The 24,621-nt window shown below is 41.9% G+C and overlaps 1 protein-coding gene across 1 annotated transcript in view; it reads right to left on the bottom strand.

Moving 5' to 3' along the window:
- PCF11 (PCF11 cleavage and polyadenylation factor subunit) overlaps positions 1–15,437 on the bottom strand; it is a 28,241-nt gene extending 12,804 nt beyond the window's left edge. The window contains exons 1-8 of the mRNA XM_070749559.1: positions 14,797–15,437; positions 9,499–9,624; positions 7,828–8,016; positions 7,379–7,588; positions 4,834–5,897; positions 4,492–4,681; positions 3,964–4,405; positions 2,076–3,799 (exon numbers count right to left, since the gene is read on the bottom strand). Of these exons, the coding sequence (XP_070605660.1) occupies positions 2,076–3,799; positions 3,964–4,405; positions 4,492–4,681; positions 4,834–5,897; positions 7,379–7,588; positions 7,828–8,016; positions 9,499–9,624; positions 14,797–15,024 (4,173 nt within the window). The 5' untranslated portion in view covers positions 15,025–15,437. The remainder of the gene's footprint in view (positions 1–2,075; positions 3,800–3,963; positions 4,406–4,491; positions 4,682–4,833; positions 5,898–7,378; positions 7,589–7,827; positions 8,017–9,498; positions 9,625–14,796) is intronic.
- Between the last annotated feature and the right edge of the window lie 9,184 nt (positions 15,438–24,621).

Raw genomic sequence — 24,621 nt, 5'->3', positions numbered from 1 at the left:
ATGCATATAAGCCAGTGATAGAGAACCTTTTTTTGCACGGGTGCCAAAAGGGTGTGCAAGTGTGTGGGCCCACACCCATACAACATCATCATCATTTATTAGATTTGTATGCCGCCCCTCTCCAAAGATAATGCAATACCCTCCCCCCGCGCGTATGTACACCACCACCCCGAGCTCCCCCCCCTCATGCGCACAGGCTGAGGCCTGCAGATTTCTGGTAGGCCTATTGGCCAGTTTTTCGCACTCCCCAGGGTTCAGGTGTCATATTCCCACCCCATCCTCCAGAAAGCCAAAAATCAGCTGGCCAGCATGCACATACGTGCTGGAGCTGACACACGGCAATGCCTGGCATGCCCTCAGATATGACTCCACGTGCCACCTGTGGCATGCGTGCCATAGGTTTGCAATCACGGATATAAGCTAACCACCAACATGGCAATTATTTTCCATTATTTTCTTCAACTAATAAGATAATTACTTATAATCTTCGCTTAGCCAATGAAATTATCTACAGTATGAATCTAGGGGTTTACACTAGTTTTATTGATGTAAATATGCAGGCATGGAAATTAATCAATGCAAAGAAACAGTTTAGGAATACAACTTTTTTGATATTTTGACAGTATCAGAAATTAATATTGAAGATTCAGAACTTTTCATGGCATCAATCAACTTCAATGATAATTTAGGATTCACTTCTTTATACTATTTTAAGACTTTATTTATGTTAAGTATTTCTTAATCCATGGACAGTTTGATGTACCGTTTAAGGCAGTGATGGCAAACCTTTTTTTTCTTGGGTGCCGAAAGAATGTATGTGCATGCTATCGCACATGCGCGAGTGCCAACACCCATAATTCAATACCTGGGGAGGGTGCCTGCCAAAGGCCCTCTGGAGGCCAGAAACAACCTGTTTCCTAACTTCTGGTGGCCCATTGGGTTCGTGTTTTGCCCTCCCCAGGCTCCAAAGGCTTCCCTTGAGCCCGGGGAAGGTAAAAACGCCCCCCCCCCCCAATCCCCCCGGAGGCTCTCTGGAAACCAAAAACGCCCTCCCAGAGCCTCTGTGCGAGCCAAAAATCAGCTGGCTGGCACACACATGCACATTGGAGCTGAGCTAGGGCAATGGCTCACGTGCCAGCAGATATGGCTCCGCGTGCCACCTGTGGCACCCATAAGATCATAAGAAGAGCCATGCTGAATCAGGCCAAAGCCCATCGAGTCCAGCATTCTGTCACACAGTGACCCACCAATTGCCCATGGATATCTTGAGCAGAAAGAGAAGGCCAGACCCTCCCTTTCCTTTGAACCCCAACAAATGGTACTCAGGGGAATCCTGCCTGCCTCAACCAACATAGAGGTGGCACATGGACGTTTCAATAACCACCAATACACTTGGCATCCATGAATCTGTCTAATCCTGCCTTGAAGCTATCCAGGCTAACAGCTGTCACGACCTCTTCTGGAAGTGAATTCCATCAACCAAGGACCCTCTGGGTGAAGAAATATCTCCCTTGATTTGTCCTTTCTTACCTATGAGCTTTAGGGAATGCCCCCTCGCTCTAGTATTGTGAATTTTTCTCTATCCACCTTTTCTATCCCATGCATGAATCGATCAAGACACCCCTTAAACACCACCTTTCAAGGCTGAAGAGACCAAGCCGTTGCAACCTGGTTTCATAAGGGAGGGGCTCCATTTCCTTTATCATTCTTGTTGCCTTTTTTTGCACCTTTTCCAGTTCCAATGCCATAGATTTGCCATCACTGGATTAAAGCATAAGGCTAGAAAACCAGGAAATTGTGAGTTCTAATCCCAGCTTGGGCACAAAGCTGGCTGGGTAACTTTGGGCCGGTCACTCCCTCTCAGCCCTAGGAAGGAAGCAATGGCAAGCCACTTTCAAATTCTTGCCAGGAAAACTGCAGGGATTTGTGTCCAGGCAGTTGCTAGTCAAAGGCACAGGCACACACGCACACACAAATCAATCTTAATAAAAAAATAATTTGCTGCAACTGAAGATACAAACAGAAGATGTTTTTGAAGAACAGTACAACAGAAATACTGTTAAGATTCTTCTTACCTGTTGGGGTGGCTGAACGTTTCCGACTGTCATATTATTAAAATTTCTGAACTGAGGACCCTGAAGATTCTTGTCGTCATAAAAAGGTCCTGGGCCCCTGTTAATTGCGTTAGGAAAGTGCTGTGCTGCAGAAACAGGTGGGCCATTGAAGTTTGGTCCTTGGGGATTATCAAATATTTGGTCAGGTCTCTGGAACTGCAGTCCTTGTGATGCCCCGTTGTAAGGTGGCTGATTGGGAACTTCGTTGTAAGGGCCGGTTTGTCCATATGGTGCCGTCTCTAATCTTGAGCCAGGATGGTTAGCTACGTTTTCGATCCTTGGGCCCTGATGACCGAGCAGGAGGTCGTATCGTGTGGCTGGGTGCTGAGGATCGTCAAACCGCTGAAGCATTGCATCAAACCGAGGTTGGACCTGCTGGCCAGGTGGGCCATCGAATCGAGGTGGCGTTTGAGCGGGGCCGATTTCAAACCTTGAACCAGGTTGTACATGTAATCCGTCCAGTCTTTGTAAAATTGATGGCTGGCCAGGCTGACCATCAAATCTTGATGGACAGCCATCAAACCTTGCCTGGTTAATAGGCCCTTCAAATCTAAGTCCACCTCCAGCCTGAACTGAAGGTGCCTCAAACCTGGGAGAAATTCCCAGCTGTCCATGTGGCCCCAGAGGCTGATTGTGAGGCCCCTCAAACCTAGAGCCAAGAGGTTGACCATGTGGCCCTACAGGTTGCCCAAGAGGGCCCTCGAATCTCAGACCACTAGTAGGCTGTACGTGTGGACCAATGGGCTGTCCATGTGGTGCGTCAAATGGTATATTGCTTCCTGGTTGTCCCAAGGACCCCACCGGTTGCATATGTGGTGCTTCTAATCTTAGGCCAGATCCTTGTTGGCCAAGAGGCCCTACAGGCTGTCCAAGTGGTCCTTCAAATCTCATTCCACTTCCTGGTGGACCATGAGGTCCCACTGGCCGGTCGTGAGGTCCTTCAAATCTTATGGCATTTGAAGATTGTCCATGAGGCCCTTCGAACCTCAATCCACCCGAAGGCTGGCCATCAAATCTTATACTACTTGATGGCTGATCATGAATACCTTCAAACCTCATTCCAGCAGAAGACTGGCCATGAGGTCGCTCGAACCTAATACCAGCCGTTGCATGGCTGTGAGGTCCCTCAAACCTCATTCCTCCTGAGGGCTGACCATGGGTCCCTTCAAATCTCATCCCACCCACAGACTGGCCTGAAGGCCCCTCAAATCGTAAACCTCCGCCTGGTTGTCCTATTGGACCTTCAAACCGTATAGCACTTGCTGTACTAACTTGCCCTGAAGGCCCATCAAACCTTAAGGGACCACCCCCAAGCTGTGCTGGTGGCCCATCAAACATGTGGGAACTTTTCCCTCCAGACTGTCCTTGAGGCCCTTCAAACTGAGGAGCTGGCTGACCTAGAGCTCCTTCAAACCTTAAATTAGCCTGTGCTTGTGGCCCTTCGATTCGAGGAGCTGAATTAGCTGGCACCTCAAAATGACCTGGTTGTCCATCTCCACTTCCCCTTATGCCAGGATGCCTAGGAGAACCTTCAAAATGAGCTCTGTCCTCAATCAATGAACTAAATCTTTGCTTCCCATCAGAGACTCCAAATCGTGACCCTGAAAGGTCAGGGAAGGGTTTCTCTGTGTCTTCGTATCTTGTTCGCTTGAAAATATCATTGATCCTCTGCTCTTCCCGGAGACCTTTAAGAAAAAAAGACTAAAATTACAAGGTTTATTCGCCAAACCCATTATATAAAGCTCACACACACCTTTATGGGGGGAAAAAATCATACATATGTTATGTAGCTTAATCATGTACAGAAACATATGTTGATTTTGTTTCGCTAATATAAACATTTTTATACCTTTCGAGGCACTTGGCTCATCGTGTCTCCTCCTGACATCATGTGGAGAATTATCAGAGTATGGTCTGCTACTACCAACAGGAGAATGTCGTCTTGATCTTTCGCCAAACTGAGAACCGCATTTGTTTTTTGTTTGGTCAGAGTCCATTGCAGAAAGAAATCCATCAGATAAGTGATAGTCTAATATTTCTTCATCCAACATGTTGAGTCTTGGAAACGAATGTTGAACTTGCGTTCGTTTTAGCTTAGCTTTGTGCTCATGGTATATTAAATCCGATTCAGACAGTAAGGGCTTCTTTTTGGAAATCCCCTTTTCACCTGGAGTATTATCCCACTCACATCTATGCTTCCCTTCCTGATACTGGAAAAGTTGGCGAATCTTATGGCACAGAACGAGGAACTCGTCTTGTGTTATTTCACCAGATGTGAGACGTTCGCTTGCCTGTGAGACAAAAGGAAAAAAAAAGACTTAATCCTCAATGCTATTTAAAAAAAAAACAAATCAGTGAGAGCCAATTCCCATATTACCTTCTTAAATATCTCTCTTTTGCTTGCCAAGGTCAGTTCTTTGGGTATCTGCAAATTAGCATCTACGCTTAATCGGTGTTGCTGTTTTGGGGTGCGGGGGGAAGGAGCTCCCTTATTAGTTCCCCAAGTATCTCTGTGTCTCTGATGAGGGGATTTACCAAGTCCTTGATGCTCTTCAGTAAGTTGAGGGCTGAAAGCAAAAGAAATGACATGTTATTTTACAGAACGTCTCCATCCCCAGCAATTACCTTATTTTGTTTTGTAAAGACAATGGTATTTCATCAGTAATTTTAGATTTGCACTTGAATGATAATCAGTTGCAGCTTATAAACATCAACTCACTTCTTATTTTCTTCCCAGCCAGATTTCCACCTTTTGCTTGATTTGGAACCTTGCCAATTCTCCACATTTTCTTTGGGTTCCGAATTTGACTTGGAAGAATGTTGGTTCATTCCTTCTTGCGGCCGGTCTTCGTGGATTTTCTTTGGCCTCCTAGAATCTCTTGCTTCCTGCTTGATATTCCTCTTGCTGGAGCTTCTGTCATCCCGTGTTCCTGACCCAAAATCCTCTAGATGTGACTGTTTGGGCCCAGACTGCCGTGGTTTCCCAATCTTAGATCCAATTGGAGAGAGGCTCCTAAGTCTTCTTTTAGGTGACCTTCTTTCTCTTCGTTTTGGAGAATGTGAAGATGGGGATCGAGATCTAGGAGAACGTGACCGTTTCCTATTACTTGACCTTCCCAGTTTTCCACTCTGTTTCTCTGACTCATCTATATTGGTATCTTGCTTTTGTACAATGCCGTTAATTACTTTATTCCGACCAACTGACCTATGTTCCTCTTTGTCTTTCCTCTCCATGCATCTTCTTTTTTCTTTGATGTCATCGTCTTTGCCATCTGATTTCTCTAGGAGATGTTTTTTTAATCTGGGGTCTCTCTTGTTGATTTCAGACACTCTGGGATTATCACATTCTTGGTTCCTGGTTTCTTTAGGATGGAGCAGTTTATTTTGCAACGGAGAGGGTGATTTCGACTTTGCATCCATTTGATCAAACTCTTTCTTCTGCAGTTTCTCGTTCTGTTTTGATTTCTCTGGCTTTGTAACATTTTGCTTTTCACTTTGTGGAGCTTTGCTAGTCTTCAGGTCAGGTTGACTGACTGCATTCACCAGGAAGTCCTTCCTATGAGTCTGATCTTTCAAATGAGATGAATGCTGACTCATTCTGTTAAGACGAGGGTCTCTATTGGCTATTTTGGCATCCTGGAGTGGAGACAAATGGTTTTTCTCCGGTGGCAGACAAACTGGATGGGGAGCTTTAACTGGCATGTGAGGTGGCTGTGGCACAAGTTGTTTTAAAGGTGCTTGGCCCAGATTAGATCCACTTTGCTGAACACTGAGAGAAACGGCCTGAAATGAGGAAGGAGGGGAAAGTATTTCAGACACAAGCCCCACTTTATTTCTCATTGCTCTTGAACAATATACACATTTTTGCTTAATGAGCTACTCTATTTAACACTTCAAAGTTATGATAGTGCTGAAAAAGAAATGTTATGACTGGTTCTTGCATTTATGACTGCTGCAGTATTCCAATAGCCACATGATCAAAATTTAGATGTTTTCAACTGGCAGGTGTCTATGGCCATCAAGAACGATCTGTGGTCACACGATTGCTACTTGCACATTTCACTGCTGGCTTCTGGCAAGCCGAGTCAATGGAGAAGCTAGCAGTAAAATTGCCAAGTTGTAGTCGCATGATGCCTCGCTTAATGATCACACTGCTTAGCAATGGAATTAAGTGAGGAGTATCTGTAACACAATTTGAGCTGCATAAAGAAATTATTTTATATATCAACCAATTCCAGTTTTATACTGTAGGTGCCACAATAAACATAGGTTTGGGGTCAATTTTCTTTTCATACCTGTATGTTAAAATCTAATAAAATGTTTTCACTATCTAGTGGTAAATGCCATTAAGTACATTTTATGGCTAGTACTTCATTAATAATAAAAACATTACAAATCTGAAACTAAAACAATGGTACCTCTTAGTATTCAACTGCTTTTGAAATTCATCAAATTTGGAACTCAATGCATTTTGATGCAAAAAAAATTGTTCTGGCATTCATCATTGGTTTGGCATTCAATGCACAAGCTAGAACTTGTCATTGCCGGCTACCTTGTGACACACTACTTTATTCCTTATGGGAAAAAATGTTTGGTACTCAACACACCTCCTGGAAGCAATTAAGGATGAGAACCAAGGTACCAATGTATTCATATTACTTGATGCTTTCTTCAAATTATAAGCTCTGCAATCCAGTCATTTAAAGTAAATATAGCATATGATACAATATGAAAATTATTCAATCTCTCAAACTTAAGACCTAAAACCTAAGACCCATCAGCAGCAGAATATAAATTATAACACATACAAATCTAATAAACTATAAACTAAACTATATATATTTAATTTAGGAAGAAAAATATACCAAGATTCTGCTTTCTGTGATTCTTTTCTAATACAATTTACATTCCTCATAATCAGTCTCTGTCACGTTAAACCTGTAGTTCAAATCTATTATTTCCATTGACGTGAGCAGCGATGATCCCATCTAAAGCACAGGGTTTCAAGTGTAATATGTACAAGAACTTTTACAATTCCAATTTCTAGGAATTATAAATTCTGATTTTGGTCCACCTTGTTAACATGTTGGCATGAGTTATTATTTGCAGTATAGCAATGATTGATCAATAGGAAAAATACATTTTAATTGAATTTCTATTAAAGAAAAAGTCTAGGTTGCAAGGATCATTAGCCTAAACTGATTTTATCAGGAGCCCCCAAAATTCCATTCCTAAAACATCAAGCCACCAATCATCTTACTCACCAGTTGTGCTTTTGTCTGTTCTAATTCAAGTTCTAATTTCTTCTGTTGAAGTTCTAACAACTGTTTTTGCTTTGCCAGCAGCTGTTGTCTTATCAGCTGCTCTTGTGTTAAGTTCTTTTGTATTTCAGGAACAATTGGAGTAGAGGATACAGCAGAACAGGACACAGGAAGAGAACAGACTGTAGAGCTAGGTGCAGCAGGTTCCTCAGGCTACCGAGAAAATGGTAATAAAATACATGATTCTTACTTATGAAGAAGGCAAATAACTGGGCATTATTCATAGTTTTGTAATTTTGTTTATTTATACAAATAAATCAGAATGTGTTTTGAGCATATCATACAATATAAAAGGGCAATGTGGTAGTTCTTTGCCTTAACTATTATCAATTTATGGTGTGCAAATATCAAGCCACTGTTAAAAACATTTAACATTAATTTCAGCAACTTACCGATTTACTTAAAAATTTAGGATTCACGTGGATGCTAGAAGTATTCACATTAGGGGGTAACGGCTTAACAGGCCAAGCAGGGTCAACTGAATTCACCCGAACATCAAGAGCATAGAGAATCTTCAGAGGGAAAATTTCATCCCACGTGGAGCGCAATTTAAATAAACTTTTTCTAGTATTTTCATCCACCTAAGAACAATAGAACAATTCTATGGCTTGTTAAGTCCATATAACATGTTATCCATCTTTCTAAAAATCAAGATCACGTACATGTTCAAGGGTTATACCCTATTCATTTGTGTACAATACACAAGTTCCAGTGAAAAGTGGAGAATTCAAGTGAACACAACTGAAACAAGTACTGCACTCTGCTGATGGGCTAATTTGCACAGTACAACAAAGATTTCAGCAGTCAAGGGTCTCTTTCATCTTCCACGTATGGGTTATAGTGGTATAGCAGTTATATCTTATTTTTAAGATTGTTTCCACTACCAACTGGAACTGAACATATTTCGTGACCGAATTCCCAGCATTATAAATTTTATTATAAAATAAAATCTTATTTTTATTATTAAAGTATATTCCAGCAATATCATAAGAAACAAACACAGGCACATTCATCAATTCCTTAGGTTTTGGGTGGGTGGGGATGTTGAATTCCCATTATCCAGAGACAGCATGTCCACTGCTGAGTTTGCATGAAGGAAATTGTTGTCCAACACATTTCAAGAGCACCAGGTTGAAGAGGCTGCACTACTCCACTTAAGGCAAAACTTTTTTGTATGTCAAAATGCAAAAAAATAACTCCTCTGAAAAGCTCAGTCAAAAAGTGATTTTTTTTCCCATTGCCTAAATCTTTATAGGGTCACACAGAAATATGACTGTTGTTATTCTGAAAATCAACAAGGCAAAATTAAATTGATTTAAGATTAAACTGATTTAATGTTTGAGCAACTCAAAATATTTAGCCTCTTTCAACCAAACAGTACTGAAATGGAAAATGTTACCGTTTCGCCAAAAATAAGACTTACCCTGATAAGCCAAATTGGGTTTTGAGTGCATGGCAATAAGGCCAAGGGCTTATTTCAGGGTTGAAAAACTATATAAGACAGGTTCCTATTTTTGTGGGAAAAGGGTATTTCAATTTCCTTTTAACATTCACAGCAATGTACATTTGTGAAGGAAAATTCTGCTTTTGGTAGGTACCTCTAAAATTTATCCAGCAAACTAATGGAGAAAATAGTGTCCATGATAAATTAGGCCAGGTATGGAAAATTGAAATGGCTTGAGATTGGAGAGAAAAGTTAATCAAAGTAAAGACTTTATAAATCTTGGTAAGAAGGTTCAAAATAAATTAAAACCCTAAATTATTGTATAATTAACACAAACAAGAGGATGCATACACCACTTGTTTACTCTTTCCTGTGAAACTAAAAACACTCATAAAAATCTAAGGAGCTGCATTTTACTGTCCCTTCTACTGAGTGACTCACACAAAGCATTATGTACATGATATGATTGCATTTAGTTGTTCCCTAATGCAATTTTTCTTACAGAGGATATATCCTTTTATGTTCCACCCTTAAAACTGCAAAAAAACAAGACAATGTGTCATGTCTTTATTTATACAACAGCAACTCTAAAGCTTTAGAGAAACACATTTATATATACCTTTTCAAACACATTAACAAATGTTGAAACTAGGTTTTTAGTAAATGCAGTAAGATATTCTCGTCCAACATTCTTGACAATGGAGTCCATTAGGTACATAACAGGAAGTTTCTCATTAGTAGAAGCCTGGAGTAATAAGAAGAAAACTGAGACATTTAGTTGTAACAAAACAAAACTAAAATGATTTTTAAATGAAGGAATTACCAACCCCAAATCACCATACCTCTGGTAGGTAACAAATCCAAACCAAAAAAAAAAATAGTTTACTAATTTTAGAACTAGCTATTAAAAGAATCAAGATACCAGTGCAGCTATTATTTGGTAAGTTGGGTTTTCTTTTAAGGGGATTGTGAGTGGCAAAGTACTGGCCCATGATGCAAAATTAACTACTGGGGTTTTTATGCGAGCCACTTCACTCTATTGGATAATACTTTGAGGGAACACACAGTAGTTTCTGTTGGGATCTCTATAAAATGGGACATGGATCAATTAACTAAACTAATAAAATGAAGGGGAGAATTCTCAGTGGACAGAAAGTTGAATACCAGTGTTGTTAGGTGAGCTACGCTTCACTTACTGTCATGCAAGTGCAAGTAATACCAACTCTAGACAGTTGAAGAAACGGCAATCAGACAAAATTCTACGTGAGCCATATAGCTGGAACCAAAAAAATATAAATCCACAATGGAGTTATGTTGTTGAACTTATAACTTGAACCAAAGACTGGCACAGAAGACAATCTTCAATGTCTGGACACTCCTCAATGGCCAAGGAGTCAAGATGTATTTTCCCCCTCTGTACGTAAGGCACGCCCGAAGTTCATGTAGTACAAACTGTTCTTGAAAATGAATTTCCAAAGAAAGTGGAAGCCTTCCCGTTTCTGTTCAAAATGAGTATTAATGTCTCATCCACATTAAGGGCCACAAATGTCCAAAAAGCATCAGCATGTATCAATTTGTTGAGGGTAATTGTTTCTCGCGCGCATTGACTTTTTACACAGGAATAGATTAATTCCTATTTAACACCCATCAATTCTCAAATTTTACAGCCAGTGTAACATTAAGCAGCTAACAGTGTCTGCATTGCCAAAATTTCACTGTATGTTTGGCTGTTCTTGGAGCAAGGGTCTTTTTCTTGTAACTAGTGTCTTTCCCTTTAACATAGTTCAAATTGTGAAGATATTTATAGAAGATGCAAACACATGGGCAGTTTTCAAATCTTGAAAATCTAAACCACATCTTCACTTTAAAATGTGTAGGGTTCCCCACCCCCTCGAAACAAGTTATTCAAAACCTTACATCAAACATTTGTTTGAAATCTGCCTAAGAGAGAAGGAGATCAGTGACTCTTTAACCAGACACATACACAGGGATTTTATGGGCAACATTTAAGCAAAAGTTAAATGTAGTGAAAGGAATGGGTAAGGGATGAATATCTATACTGGCAAATTATCAATTCCCTAATATTTGGACTTGAAAATAATTTATTAGGTGCAATCTGCAAACTGTTAAGATGGAATTTGGATTGTTACAACAGGGCTTGCAAAGTATTAACTTGGAACACTTCAGTACTCTGCTCTTAAACCCCATCTGCAGACTGTGAAGGATAGCTGTCAAAAAAAAGCTATCTCAAAAATCTTATTCTCCAAAAAGGTATGTGTGCACTTCCATTTTAAGCTATAAAAATATTTCAAGGATTATTGCATTCACAAAGCTGTGACAACTGATGTGTGAAATTATGAAACAAGGAGGCAAATTTGTCCTAGAATCAGTGTTTTAGATATTGGAAAGCTATCCTAGCTTTAAATGAGTGGAATGCCACGTTCTGAGAACCATGACTTACAATTGCAATAGTTAATTCATGAACAGGAATGCATTGTGAAATACTGGAGAACCACCCCAGGCTCAGGGGAAACCCCATCAGATTTTCAAGAAGTGGTGGAAGGTGAGAAAGACAACTCAAAATCATCAAGAAAAAGGAGATAAAATTTAAAAAGCGTATTTCTAGAAAAACCATGTCCAGAGTTCTCAACAGAATGCTTGGTGCACTCCTTCAAATATCAGATGAACTGGGTGTTAAATATATATATATATATGTGGATCTGTGTTTTTTTCAGTATTTCCCTAAAAATTGAACTTTCCTCAGACTTTTTTTCCTGTAAACCACACCACAGAAAAGTTAACACTTTAATAACAGATTCTGCACTACACCCGGTAAATAAAAAGACAAATACATATTTTATATATTTTATTTACATTTTTAATACCACACACATTTCAAAATCATTTATTAAAAAGGTAGGCAAACCACTCTGCATTACACTAAATAGAAATTGTCTCCAGACAATATTTTCTTTCAAAAGTGGTTTTCAGAGAACTGAAATCTCGTTTCATCCGGGTCACTAAAGACAGCTATGTAAATCCAATTAGAAATACAGGTTTTAGGTATTTTTAAATACACTCAGGGGATATCTATGTAACCATCCCCATTACCCCAAAAGCCAAATGACAGAACTGGAATTAATGTGATATGAACTTCTGGAGAGATCAAAAACATTAAAAGTAAATAGGGAATATTTCTAGAGAACTGAAACTAACCAATCTGCACTGTAAACAATCACCCGTTATCCTGTGTTTCCATTTTATTATAACTTAATATCCCAGACTAAATTAGTAAAATAAAGATCCAACATACTGGTAGAAGCTGAGGAAAATGGGCGAGGAAGAAGAAACAGGAAGAGAACAGAAATGTTTAATTATAATGTACTACCCTTCTGCTACTTAAATGACCAAAATAGTCCTGGGGGGGAAAAGATACTGCACCATAAGGGTAACTTTAAAAAGAAAAATTTCTGAGCCAATATGAACCCTAGACTTTCTTTTTGCATCATGTTTCTCGGGCGCCATGTTGGGATTAGACAGGCTGCTGTGGTTCCTGCAGGCAGGGCTGAACATTTCTTTCCGTGCCTTAATGAACGTGCTGCTCTAATAAGGAATGGATCATGCATACACATGCAGACACACACCCTGAGCCTGTCATGCATCTGTTACTAAAAACATTCCGGGAACATGAAGAGCCTCCTTCACCTATAGAAATTTATTCTACTGAATATAATAAAATTGCACTCCTCTTAACCAAACTCCCTTTTCGGATGTTATGTATTAAGGCTAGTTCTCCCTTAAATAATTTTATCTTTTAATAATTTAAAAAATATGTAACCAAGCTAATGAGCCATATGAAGGCTATGAAACTTAAAACTGCACGTTTTAAGCTCCCGTAACTGCTGCATAGACTCAGCCAGGCGGCCATGTTGTATATCCAATTCATGCAGGCTTAAAAATCCCTCACAAAATTCGGGGAAGAATCAGACCCTTTCCCAAACTGGCTAGATTACCTCTTCCTTGGAATTATTCCATAGAAATAATTCCATGCAAATGTCTTAATCTAATCATAAGGAGGTGGAGGATGTTCCCTGCCAAGTATGGCCTAGTCTTTTTTTCACCTTAACCTTATTGCTCATGCTACCATTCTTCCATTTCCTTTTTTAATCTTAAAAATATCTCCCACAACATTGTTCTGTCAAACATGGTTCCTACCTGTTTTTAACTTTTAAAAAAATCAATTGCCTTTCCCTCTCTTTTATCTAAATTGTATTCTATAGTTATCTGAAAGGAAGCAGTTAGGTTGGGTTTATCAGTCCCTGACACTGCTGCATTGCCATGCATGAGGGTGGATGGCAGCTCTAGATTCTCCCCCAGCTGTTCCCAGAACATCAGGACTTTCAAACTGCTGCCATGCCCTCCTTTTACTCTTCACCATCCACCTCTGTCTGAAAAATATACCATCTATATGACTTGGGGGGTTCACTCTTTCTCAATAACTTGATCTACTTTGATACAGCATTTCTTTTTCAGACATGGCTGGGCAAATGTTTTGCCTGTACTGATGGCAATTCTGAGCCCTCAGAGAAACCCAAGATTCAGAGGCTGCTTGCCTGCGTTTGTGTGCCTCATGTGACATTTCTAACAAAACTATCCATTTCCCCTTTCACCTCCTTAGGGTTTCCTCTTTTTTATCCCTTCTATACTTAATAGCAAAATAGCCCTTAGAGGCATATAGTGCTTTACAGCTCTCAGTGATCCTGCAGTGTGAACACCTTGCCCCGAACAATCAGGGCCCTCATTTTACCCAGCTCAGCAGGGTGGAAGGATGAGCCAATCTTAACTAGGTCCTCTCCTTCAAAAACACAAGTAAGTCCTGATTTACAAGGACATTTCTGTTGCGAAATGAGGCACTTAAGTGACTTTTTGCCCCAATTTTACGACCTTTCTTGCAGCATTCCTCAAGCAAATCGCTGCTGTCTATTAAAAAGTCAAGTCAACCTGGTTTAAGTCAATCTGGCTTCCCCAACCAAAGACGCTGCAATGGTTGGTGGTAAGGACCAACCAGTTGCCCCAGGGTCCCAAAATGGTGGGATGCTGCAACAGTCGTAAAATAAAAATTGTTGGGGGGGGGAACGTTTGTAAGTCACTTTCCCCTCCCTCTCCCAGTGCTGTTGTCACTTTGAACAATCACTAAAGGAAGTGTCTGTAAGTCGAGGACTACCTATACAACTCTTAGAAACATGGAAGATTGTCAGCAGAAAAAGGCCTCATGGTCCATCTAGTCTGCCCTTATACTATTTTACCTTAGGATGGATTTATCCCGGGCATCTATTCTTTCAGTAAAATAACATTTTCTCATGTTGCTTCTTATCTTTCTCCCAACTAACCTGAGATTGTGCCCCCTTGTTCTCGTGTTCACTTTCCTATTAAAAACACTTCCCTCCTTAACCTTATTTTACCCTTTAACATACCTAAATGTTTCTATCATGTCTCCCCTTTCCCTTCTGTCCTCCAAACTACACAGATTGATTTCATTCTTTCCTGATTAAAGGGGTGGGTGGGTTACCCTGGGCGCTATCCTAAGGCCTCTATCCTGAACTCTGCCTGTCCCTCCCCCCATCCCCTCCAGCCTGCCATTTCTTCCTTTTTTGAACGTGACCTTTTCTGAATCCCACATTCACACACATAGGCGGCGGGGGGGGTCTATTCTCCCCACCACCCACTAATCCCGTGACTCACAAACACACACGCGGGGTTGGAGAATAGCGAAAGGGGGGGGGAGAGAAAGCCCTGCTGCCCTAGAGATAGGAAAGAAAGGGTGGAAGGCTGGGGGGAGGGGGTTGATTTGGGATGGGATGAGAAGGGGGGGGTTAAAATAAGAGAGAGCGTATTCGGCGTAGAGTATTATAAAAACCTTGGCGATTTGCGCCTCGATCAGCGAGACGATGTCCTTGGCGAAGGGCACGTTCTCCTCGGCCAGGATGGTCAGCATGTTGATGTGAGGCTTGCTGTTGAACGTCAGGTCGTCCAGCGACGACTGGTAGTCGCGGCAGGCGTCTTCGCTGCTGCCGCCACCGGTGGTGCTGCCGCTGCCACCGCTGGCGGCCCCTTCGGACGCCGTCGTCGCGCCGCCGCCCGACATTCTTCCCACACACACACTCTCACACACACACTCCTCCTCCTCCTCCTCCGCCTCCTCAGGCCTGGCAGGCCGAGTTTCCCTCGCCGAGGAGGGAAGGCCAGGCAAGCCTCTCTTTTTTTTTGGTTTTGTTTCCTTCGCCGATGTGGTGATAGTGGCCGCCGCCGCCGCCGCTCCCACCCGGCTATCTTCTAGCTCATCCTCCGCCGCGCGTTTGTCACTCCCTCAGGTCGTCGTTATCGTCGTCGTCGGCCGCCGCCTCTCTTTCTCCTCAGCCGCCGCCGCCGCCTCGGTCAACCGCCTTTTTTTTCTCCTCAGAAACGCACGCACAAAATGGCGGCGGCGGCGACAACGACGACTCCTGCGGCTCGCGGACGCCTTCTGTCCTCCGGCTTCAACCGCTGCGTCATCCGAAATGGTTCCGAATAGGGAGGGGAAAAAAGAGAGGAGGGAAATGGGGCGGGGCGCTGGGGAGAGCGCCTTTTGTTCGCTGGCCGCGTCGCTATTGGCTCCGCGCGGTAGGGGGAGGACACCTCCGTTGCGCTCTGATAGGGCCGCCGGGCCGTTCGTTTGCCCCCCACCTCGCGTCCCAACCTCCTCATTGGGGGAGGGGCCCCGATCTCCTCGGAGCTTTTATTGAACGGCGCCGCTCCTTGCGGCGATTGGCCGGCTTGCCTTGTAGAACCCGCCTTTCTTTATTTCTTCAGCTTTGGGGTTGGCTCTTTCCGAACGTAACCCGGATTCCTAGTTGTCGCGCGAGGTGAGCGGAGGAGTTGCGGTTACTTCCCTCCCCCTCTCCCTTCCCTTCGCAACGTCTTTTAAAGCGTGTCCGCGAGACTTCGTTTCCTATTGGCCCCGTGCGTTGGCTCAACTGTTGCTATGGGAATACGGGCCTTTTTTGAGGCCTACCTAAACGGCCAGTCAGGCGGCCTTGCATACATCCCTTTTCACCCGGTCGATAGCCGTGGGGTAGTAAAACTGCCAATAAACACTGACGATAATCCGCCGTGCCCTGCTGTCCTGGCATACGTTAAATACACATTTTTTAAAAATCCCTCAGATTTGGCCTCTCCACTAGAAAGCAAATGGGGAGGGGCTTTCTTTAAAAAAGAAATGTGTTGCGGCGAAGATTTCAATGTCTATAATGCAACTAGGTTTTCCAGAATTCCTAATGGAAGAAAAAATAATTATGCCACTGATTTATGGAATGGATGCCCTACTCTGAGCGCCTACATACTAGCACTCTTGAAATATCCCCTGAAAATACAAAGAAAAAAAAGCTTTTCCCCCAGGGATGCTTTCCCCCCCCCCCTCTCCCTGTGGCATCTATATAATGAAACCTCTAGGATTATTTGCTGCTAGATACGTCTTTGAAAATAAGTCAAAACAAAGTCTTAATAACCTTCCAGAAGTCTACAAGGAATTCTATTGGAAATTGTATGTGTGACTTATTTGCTGAGGTCTAAATGAGATGATTTATTATTATTATTATTATTATTATTATTATTATTATTATTATTATTATAAATCATCTCATTTAGACCTCAGTAAATAAGTCACACATACAATTTCCATTGTTGTTGTTGTTGTTGTGGAAAACCATGTGGTCTTGTCCACCATTAAACCATCTTTCCAAACAGCTTCGTTTTTCCAGGTCTTTTTCCCCAGAACAACCCAGATAGACATTTCTTCCAACATTATTATTTTTTATTATACATTTTTCTTTGTTATATATAAAATTTCCATAATCTACAATGGCAGTGTACTATCTGGATACAATCAGTCTTGGGTTGCAGCCGGTACGGTCCAATATGGCATCCCGGTAGCGAAAATGGAGCTGTGCACGCAGCTCAAGCTGACCGGTGAGCGGGTGGGCGCGTCGGCATGAGAAACAGCTTCTGTGCATGTGCCGGAAGCCAAATCTTGTGTGAGGACACACCGGCGAGCGAGATTTTGGCGATTTTTGCCAATATTTTGGATTCAAGCTGAATCTCACGCAGATGTGCATACGTCCGCACCGGTCACCAGGAGCATTCCGGTAGCGCCGGCAAAGAGTACAAGTAATAGGCCTCATACATACAATAACTATAACTACTATTCTCAAAGAGTATTCACCATGATCTTCACTTCTTATTAAATATTTCCCTTTATTTAATAAGACATTCTATTCAGTTTTACCTATAATTGGTTAATGATATCAAGCATTGTAAACCTCATATGCCACATGAGTCTATGGAGAGGGGCAGCATACAAATATAATAAAATAAATAAATATGAACATCACATTTGTAACCATTATCCTCTAAATCTGTTAATCATAATGTTTAATCCTGGTTATTCTATATTCATTATTTGTTTTATTTTTATTTATCCTCCTCTATTCAAAGTTTCTAACTACAGTGTACTTCTATTTTCTAACCATTGGTGGAGGAGATGAATTTCTTAATGCCCAGGCTTTATATTAGAAATGTATTAATTAAATTTCTATGCCACTCATTTCACTGTTGGAGCAACCCTGAGCAGTTTAAAAAATGATTTAAAAAAAATCAAAAAAGTTAAAATTAAGAATTAAATAGTGCGAACCAAAGGGGTGCATGGCCTGATTGTTTATTTTCTAACTTGCAAAGTTTTTAAAAAGGCAACTGGACTTTTGTTTTTCAAAAGCAAAATGTTTTCAAGAGAAAACAAAGTCCAGTTGGCCTTTAACAATCACCTTTGGGTTGACTCAATTTGGCTCGTGTTGATAGAATAGAACTCTTCATTGGCCAAGTGTGATTGGACACATAAGGAATTTCTCTTTGGTGCATATTGGGAGCTCCCTTGCATTGCACTGAAAACTATAAGCTGAATTTACACAGAAACTTTACTTTCCTGGAAGGAAAATTTGCATTTCTAAGCCACTATGCATATTTTAAAAGAATGAGATTCCTTCAAATGAAGCTCCTTGTGGCTTGGTGGATAGTTCCATGTTCCTTTTTTGGTATTGCTAGGAAAGTCAATTGCAAACAGCCGCCTTCAAAATTGCTATTTCAACACCTCAACACCTCAAAGGTGATGTAGCATTTTAGCAAGGCATTCAGGCCTCCTCCTGAACTGTAGGAAACCACATTTTTGCTTTGAGCCCAAAACATTTCCTTTGATATGCAAACACTACCCCTTTCAGTGACCACCAATCAAATAACAGGGCTGCATTGGAAAGTCTTTGTGTGTTGCAAGTGTTAAAAGAAACAAACCAGAACAAGAAAAATGGAGATGGCATTTGGGGTTTTTTTCTCATATATTTTATTGTTCGATTGTTGTTTTCTCACACATCACATATATAAAATGTATCTTTTGTTTCTATACTCTATACCAGGAGTCGAATCCTCTCTAGCATGCTTACAATCAGGACTTTGGATAGCATGTACACTTCTGCATCCCTACACACTGTTTACAAAGCCTCTCCAGACTACTGCTTGAGGCTGCTTTTTCTATTGGAGAACGACTGGGGCTGATTTCTGCCTTTGTTAAGATGATTTTTCTCTTCTTCTTCTTTAGAGAAAATATTCAGTTCTGCCCCTTTTAATATTCTTACAATATTTTTTTCAGGAAAGAGGGGGGGCTTCCCACACAGTTACTGTATTTTTGGAGTATAAGAGCCACCCTTTTCCTCCCTAAAAGCTGATAATTTCTGTGCCTCTTATACTCTGAATGTAGCTTTCCCCCCCCTAGCCCTAAATAGCTGCTAACAATCTTCCCATCTTTTACCTTACAGGCTCTTTTGTTGTTTCTCTCTGCAAAGAATGTTTTCAAAATCCTAAGTCTTTGCAGGGGTTTTTTCCCCCCATTGCTCTACTTGCTCCAAATGTTTCTTTCCTGGTGCTAATGTTCCCAGCTCTTACTGGCTTGCAAGCTCTTTCATTTTTACTCTCTCCGGATAAAGGTTTTTTAAAGCCCAACCAGGGGATAAAATAAGGACTAAGGATGCTAGCCAGATGAATACCTGGTAAGCAGATTCTTTTCCCTATTTTCCTCTCCAAAAACTAAGGTGCATCTTATATTCTGGTGCATTTTATACGCTGAAAAATACCATATTTTTTCCGGCCGTCCTCTAATTCCAGGGTGTTAAACCTAATTTCACTGAGGGCCGCATCAGGGTTGTGTTTGACCTTGGGGGTCCGGGGTGGGCATTGCCAGCTCGACGACACTTGTGTTGGGGGCGCCATTGAGTGTCCAAGCGCTTTGCCAGCAAAATTGGGCTCCCGAGCTCCGTTTTTCTCTGCGACAGCCTTTCGCAAAATGGCTCTATTTTCACTTGCGGAGGCATCATGGGATGGTTCTTTGCTGTTTCCAGAGTAGCCCTGCAGGACAGATCTAAACACCCCAAAGGCCACATCTGTCCCACAAGCCTTTTGAGTTTGACATCCCTGCTTTAAGTCAATGTAACACTTACCTTAGCCATGAATGCTTTGCCTTTCTCTGAGGTAGAGATCTGAGGCTGTTACAAACTTCCTTATTAATAACACCCAGATTTCAGAATTGGACTAGTTGTAAAGAATGCGGGTCTACAAAAAATATTTTTTTGTAATCATTTGCAGTTGACCTTGTACTTTTCTGAATCATTTTTTGTTCTGATTTCTGATTTTAAAAAATGTATATAGTTTTTCTGTAGCAGAAAAATAGTTTCCATGGAGCAGTATCATTATTATAAGGTATAGGAAATATACTGATGACTAGTAATGGATGAACCCAACGGTGTTCGGGTTCGGCAAGTTTGGATGAACTTTACGCAAAATTTGGTCGGACCCGAACGGGGAATCCCACCAAGAGATTTCGGGAGCGGAGCTTTGACGTCACGTGTACCAGCAGGTTGCTAAGGATGCCAAGGTGATCACTTCCTGGATTCCATGGAACCCAGGAAGTGATCACCTTGGCGTCCTTAGCAACCTGCTGGTGACGTCAAAGCTCCGAACGCTGAACGCGACCCCAAACTTTGCTCGAAGTTTCAAAAAATTTTGGGTGCGTGTTCGGCATACTGAGCACCGCAAAATTCGATACGGACCCGAATTGTGCGGATTCGGTTCACCCATCACTACTGATGACATTAAGAAAACAGTAACACAAGTGTACAAAATTTTTTTTTTGTAATCATCACATTTTGTGACCTTGTACTTTTCTGAATCATTTTTTTTAAATTTCAAAAATGTATATAGTTTTTATATAGCAGGTATAGTTTCCACGGAGCAGCATCATTATTATAAGGTATTGGAAATATACTGACGACATTAATTACCACATACATTGAAAATGTGGAAGTAACGTAATAACAAAAATGCTTCTATATCAGAAACTTTATGTGATAGAGCAAAACTAAGCATATTTTTGGAATCAGCACATCAAATTACATAAAACAGACATATTACCGTGTTTCCCCGATAGTAAGGCAGTGTCTTACTATCTTTTTACCCCCAAAAGCCCCACTGTGTCTTACTTTGGGGGTATGTCTTACATTGTCCCGGGCACCGGGGCCGGCTCGTCTTCGGGCGCGGGGAGCTGCCGGAAAGGAGGCGGGCGCCAACCTCGACGTTCGGCGGGTTGCGGGGAGCATCCCCTCGCCGCTCCCGGCAATGTTTCTCGGCAGGGGAGGCCAACTCCGCGGCGACACGGACGCTCGGCTGGCTGGCTAAAGGCAGGTCAAGGGGTGGATGGGCAGTCAAAAAAGCTCCCCGCGCGCCTTCGCATTCTCCCCGCGCGCCTTCGCCTTCCAAGCTCCCCGCGCGCATTGCTTCCAAGCTCCCCGCGCGCCTTCGCTCGCCTTCGCTCACCACCGCCTCTTCCCCTGCCGAAGCTCAGCTGCAAGCGGCCAGCGAGGCCGATCGGCTCCGAGGCGAGCGGCCGGAGCTGCGCCCTCCTTCGCCCGCCTCCTTTCCGCTCGCCTCGGAGCCGAGCGGCCTCGCTGGCCGCTTGCAGCTGAGCCTCGGCAGGGGAAGAGGCGGTGGCGCCGCGGCGAGCGAAGGCGAGGGGCGCGCAGGGAGCTGCCGGAAAGGAGGCTGGTGAAGGAGGGCGCAGCTCCCTGCGCGCCCCTCGCCTTCGCTCGCCGCGGCGCCACCGCCTCTTCCCCTGCCGAGGCTCAGCTGCAAGCGGCCAGCGAGGCCGCTCGGCTCCGAGGCGAGCGGAAAGGAGGCGGGCGAAGGAGGGCGCAGCTCCGGCCGCTCGCCTCGGAGCCGATCGGCCTCGCTGGCCGCTTGCAGCTGAGCTTCGGCAGGGGAAGAGGCGGTGGCAAGCGAAGGCGAGCGAAGGCGCGCGGGGAGCTTGGAAGCAATGCGCGCGGGGAGCTTGGAAGGCGAAGGCGCGCGGGGAGAATGCGAAGGCGCGCGGGGAGCTTGGAAGGCGAGCGAAGCTGCAAGCGGCCTCGCTGGCCGCTTGCAGCTGAGCTTCGGCAGGGGAAGAGGCGGTGGAAGAGGCCGCGGCGAGCGAAGGCGAGGGGCGCGCGGGGAGCTTGGAAGCAATGTCATCGCCCCCCCCCCCCGCAATACCGTTTATACCGTGTTTCCCCGAAAGTAAGACATATGTCTTACTTTCGGGGTATGGCTTATATAAGCCGACCCCCCTGAAACCCCCCATATGTCTTACAATCGGGGGGGTCTTACTATCGGGGAAACACGGTACCTTTGCTGATGATTTTTTTTTGTGTTGACTAGAGTAATCAACTCCCTCTCAAGTTAGCCATTTCTGTGTTTTAGGATAAAAGCAGAAAAGAAAAACATCTAATTGTTAAATAAACTCACACTCTGTATACAGTGAGCACAAACATGATACCCCAATGTTGTCAAGTCCAGGTTTAACAATTGAGCAGTTTTCTCTCCCCTTTTGGCAGATTTATTTATTTATTTATTGGATTTGTATGCCGCCCTTCTCCTTAGACTCGGGGCGGCTAACAACAGTAATAAAAACAGCATATAACAATCCAATATTAAAACAGTTAAAAACCCTTATTATAAAACCAAACATACATACAGACATACCATGCATAAAATTGTAAAGGCCTAGGGGGAAAGAGTATCTCAGGTCCCCCATGCCTGGCGGCAGAGGTGGGTTTAAAGAAGCACCCTTTTAAGAAGGGTGGGAGCAATTCTAATCTCTGGGGGGAGTTGGTTCCAGAGGGCTGGGGCCGCCACAGAGAAGGCTCTTCCCCTGGGTCCCGCCAAGCGACATTGTTTAGTTGACGGGACTTGGAGAAGACCCACTCTGTGGGACCTAACTGGTCGCTGGGATTCATGCAGCAGAAGGCACAACATTACAATGGTTTTTTTGTTTAGGATGAGAGGGTTTCTAAATTTTTATTTACCTATTTATTTTCGTCATGACCTTTCAGGCAACTGGCATGTTCAAAGCAATTAACCCATCAGTTGAAACAGGGAGTAATACATTGGTCTTTACACCCGTGCAAGGATGCTAAAGGCAGACATTTGTAGCAGTGGTGAGACAGAATTGAAATGTATCCCTAATTTCAGCTGAGATTTTTCCCTTGATGGCGATTCGTGCTTGAACAATAAAAAAAAATTGCTGAGTTTTGCTTTTTGTCACAACGTTCTTCCTTAAATGAGTTCAGAAGTGGCTGTTTTTCCAGCTCTCCAGACACAGCTCTGATAGCTTTTGTTTGTTTGTGTGTGCACAATTTGCGATATACGGTTAAATGCTCCGTTAAAGACTGTTTTTAAAAAAATATCTCCTATACCTTTCTTCTATTCCTATATCTCTTCTTCTGTTCTTTCATTGATATGTTTTATTCTTATATCTTCTCTTCTCTTCTTTCTTAGATATATTTTACTACGAGTATATCCTCTATAACCTTCATTATGTATTTTACCATGTGTATACCCACTGAACCCCTCATTGTGTATTGGACAAAATCAATCAATCAATCAATCAATCAATACGGTTAAATGCTCCGTTAAAGACTGTTTTTAAAAAAGACAGATCCATTTGGAGCTCTTTCTAATTGCCAATATAAGCTGTCCTGTTCTACACACACAGACACACACACACACACATTGTCATGCATTCTTGAGTTATTTGCATTTTGCACTATGGTTTCAAACTGGTGATGATTTGTTTTATGTATTTATTTTCTTTACAAAATGCAGAGAATGCTTTGGTCTGAGGATAGGTCAAACACCATGCAAATAACAATAATGTCACAAATTATTACCCACGTTTTCCCGAAAATAAGACCCAGTCTTATTTTCTTTTGGGCCTCAAAACAAGCACTAGGGCTTATTTTCAGGGAGTGTCTTATTTTTATCCATGTGCGGGAGACTTACTTCTGCTTGCTTGTGGTGGGGCAGGAGATCAATTATTTATTTATTATTTTATTTATTAGATTTCTGTGCTGCCCTTCTCCTGAGACATATTTATTCTATTCCATTCAATTCATATTTAAGTTATTCTATTCTATTCCATTCTAATTCATATTTATTCTATTTGTATTTCATCCATTTTATTCTATTTGTATTTAACCTATTCTATTCATATTTATTCTAGTCTATTCGTATTTAATCTATTCATATTTAATCTATTCTATTCTTATTTATTCTATTCTATTTGTGTATAATTATTCTATTCTATTCGTATTTATTCTATTCTATTCCATTCTAATTCGTGTTTATTCTATTTGTATTTCATCTATTCTACTTGTATTTCATCCATTTTATTCTATTTGTATTTAATCTATTATATTCATATTTATTCTAGTCTATTCATATTTAATCTATTATATTCATATTTATTCTAGTCTATTCATATTTAATCTATTCTATTCTTATGTATTCTATTCTATTTGTGTATAATTATTCTATTCTATTCATATTTATTCTATTCCCTTCCATTCTAATTCATATTTATTCTATCTGTATTTCATCTATTCTATTTATATTTCATCCATTTTATTCTATTTGTATTTAATCTATTATATTCATATTTATTCTAGTCTATTCATATTTAATCTATTATATTCATATTTATTCTAGTCTATTCATATTTAATCTATTCTATTCTTATTTATTCTATTCTATTTGTGTATAATTATTCTATTCTATTCATATTTATTCTATTCCATTCCATTCTAATTCGTATTTATTCTATTTGTATTTAATCTATTCTAGTCTACAGTATTCTATTTGCATTTAATCCCTTGCTCTTCTGCTCCAAGGTGAAAATCTGACCCCATGGTTGACCTGGGCCTCCAAAAAACCTGCCTTCTAATGGCTCACATCCTCCTGCTGACATCAAGCAGATGCCTCCCTTGTCCCACCCTATAATTTTTCTAAACAGGTTTTGCCTGTCAACTAGGGTTCAGATGCTCTTTGCAAAATCTCTCTCTTCCCCTTGACTGGCGGCTGAGAGATCTTCCTTGCATTTCATTTAACAGCCGACAAAATATTAAAGTGCCGAAGTTTTCAAGGTTCTGGGGGCTTTCCCCCTATATATCCCCCTCCCCTTCTCACCCGTTCTAATGTGAAGTCAAGGGTATCGCCATAGCAAGAAGCCAGAAGTAGGACTATTTCCCTTTAAAAGGTTCACGTTTCTGTTTTTGTCATTAAGGGCTTCCGATCTTCAGGG

The sequence above is a fragment of the Erythrolamprus reginae genome, chromosome 4 (genome assembly GCF_031021105.1).
Source record: "Erythrolamprus reginae isolate rEryReg1 chromosome 4, rEryReg1.hap1, whole genome shotgun sequence".
NCBI lineage: Eukaryota > Metazoa > Chordata > Lepidosauria > Squamata > Dipsadidae > Erythrolamprus > Erythrolamprus reginae.
This window is presented reverse-complemented; position numbering and strand designations above follow the sequence as displayed.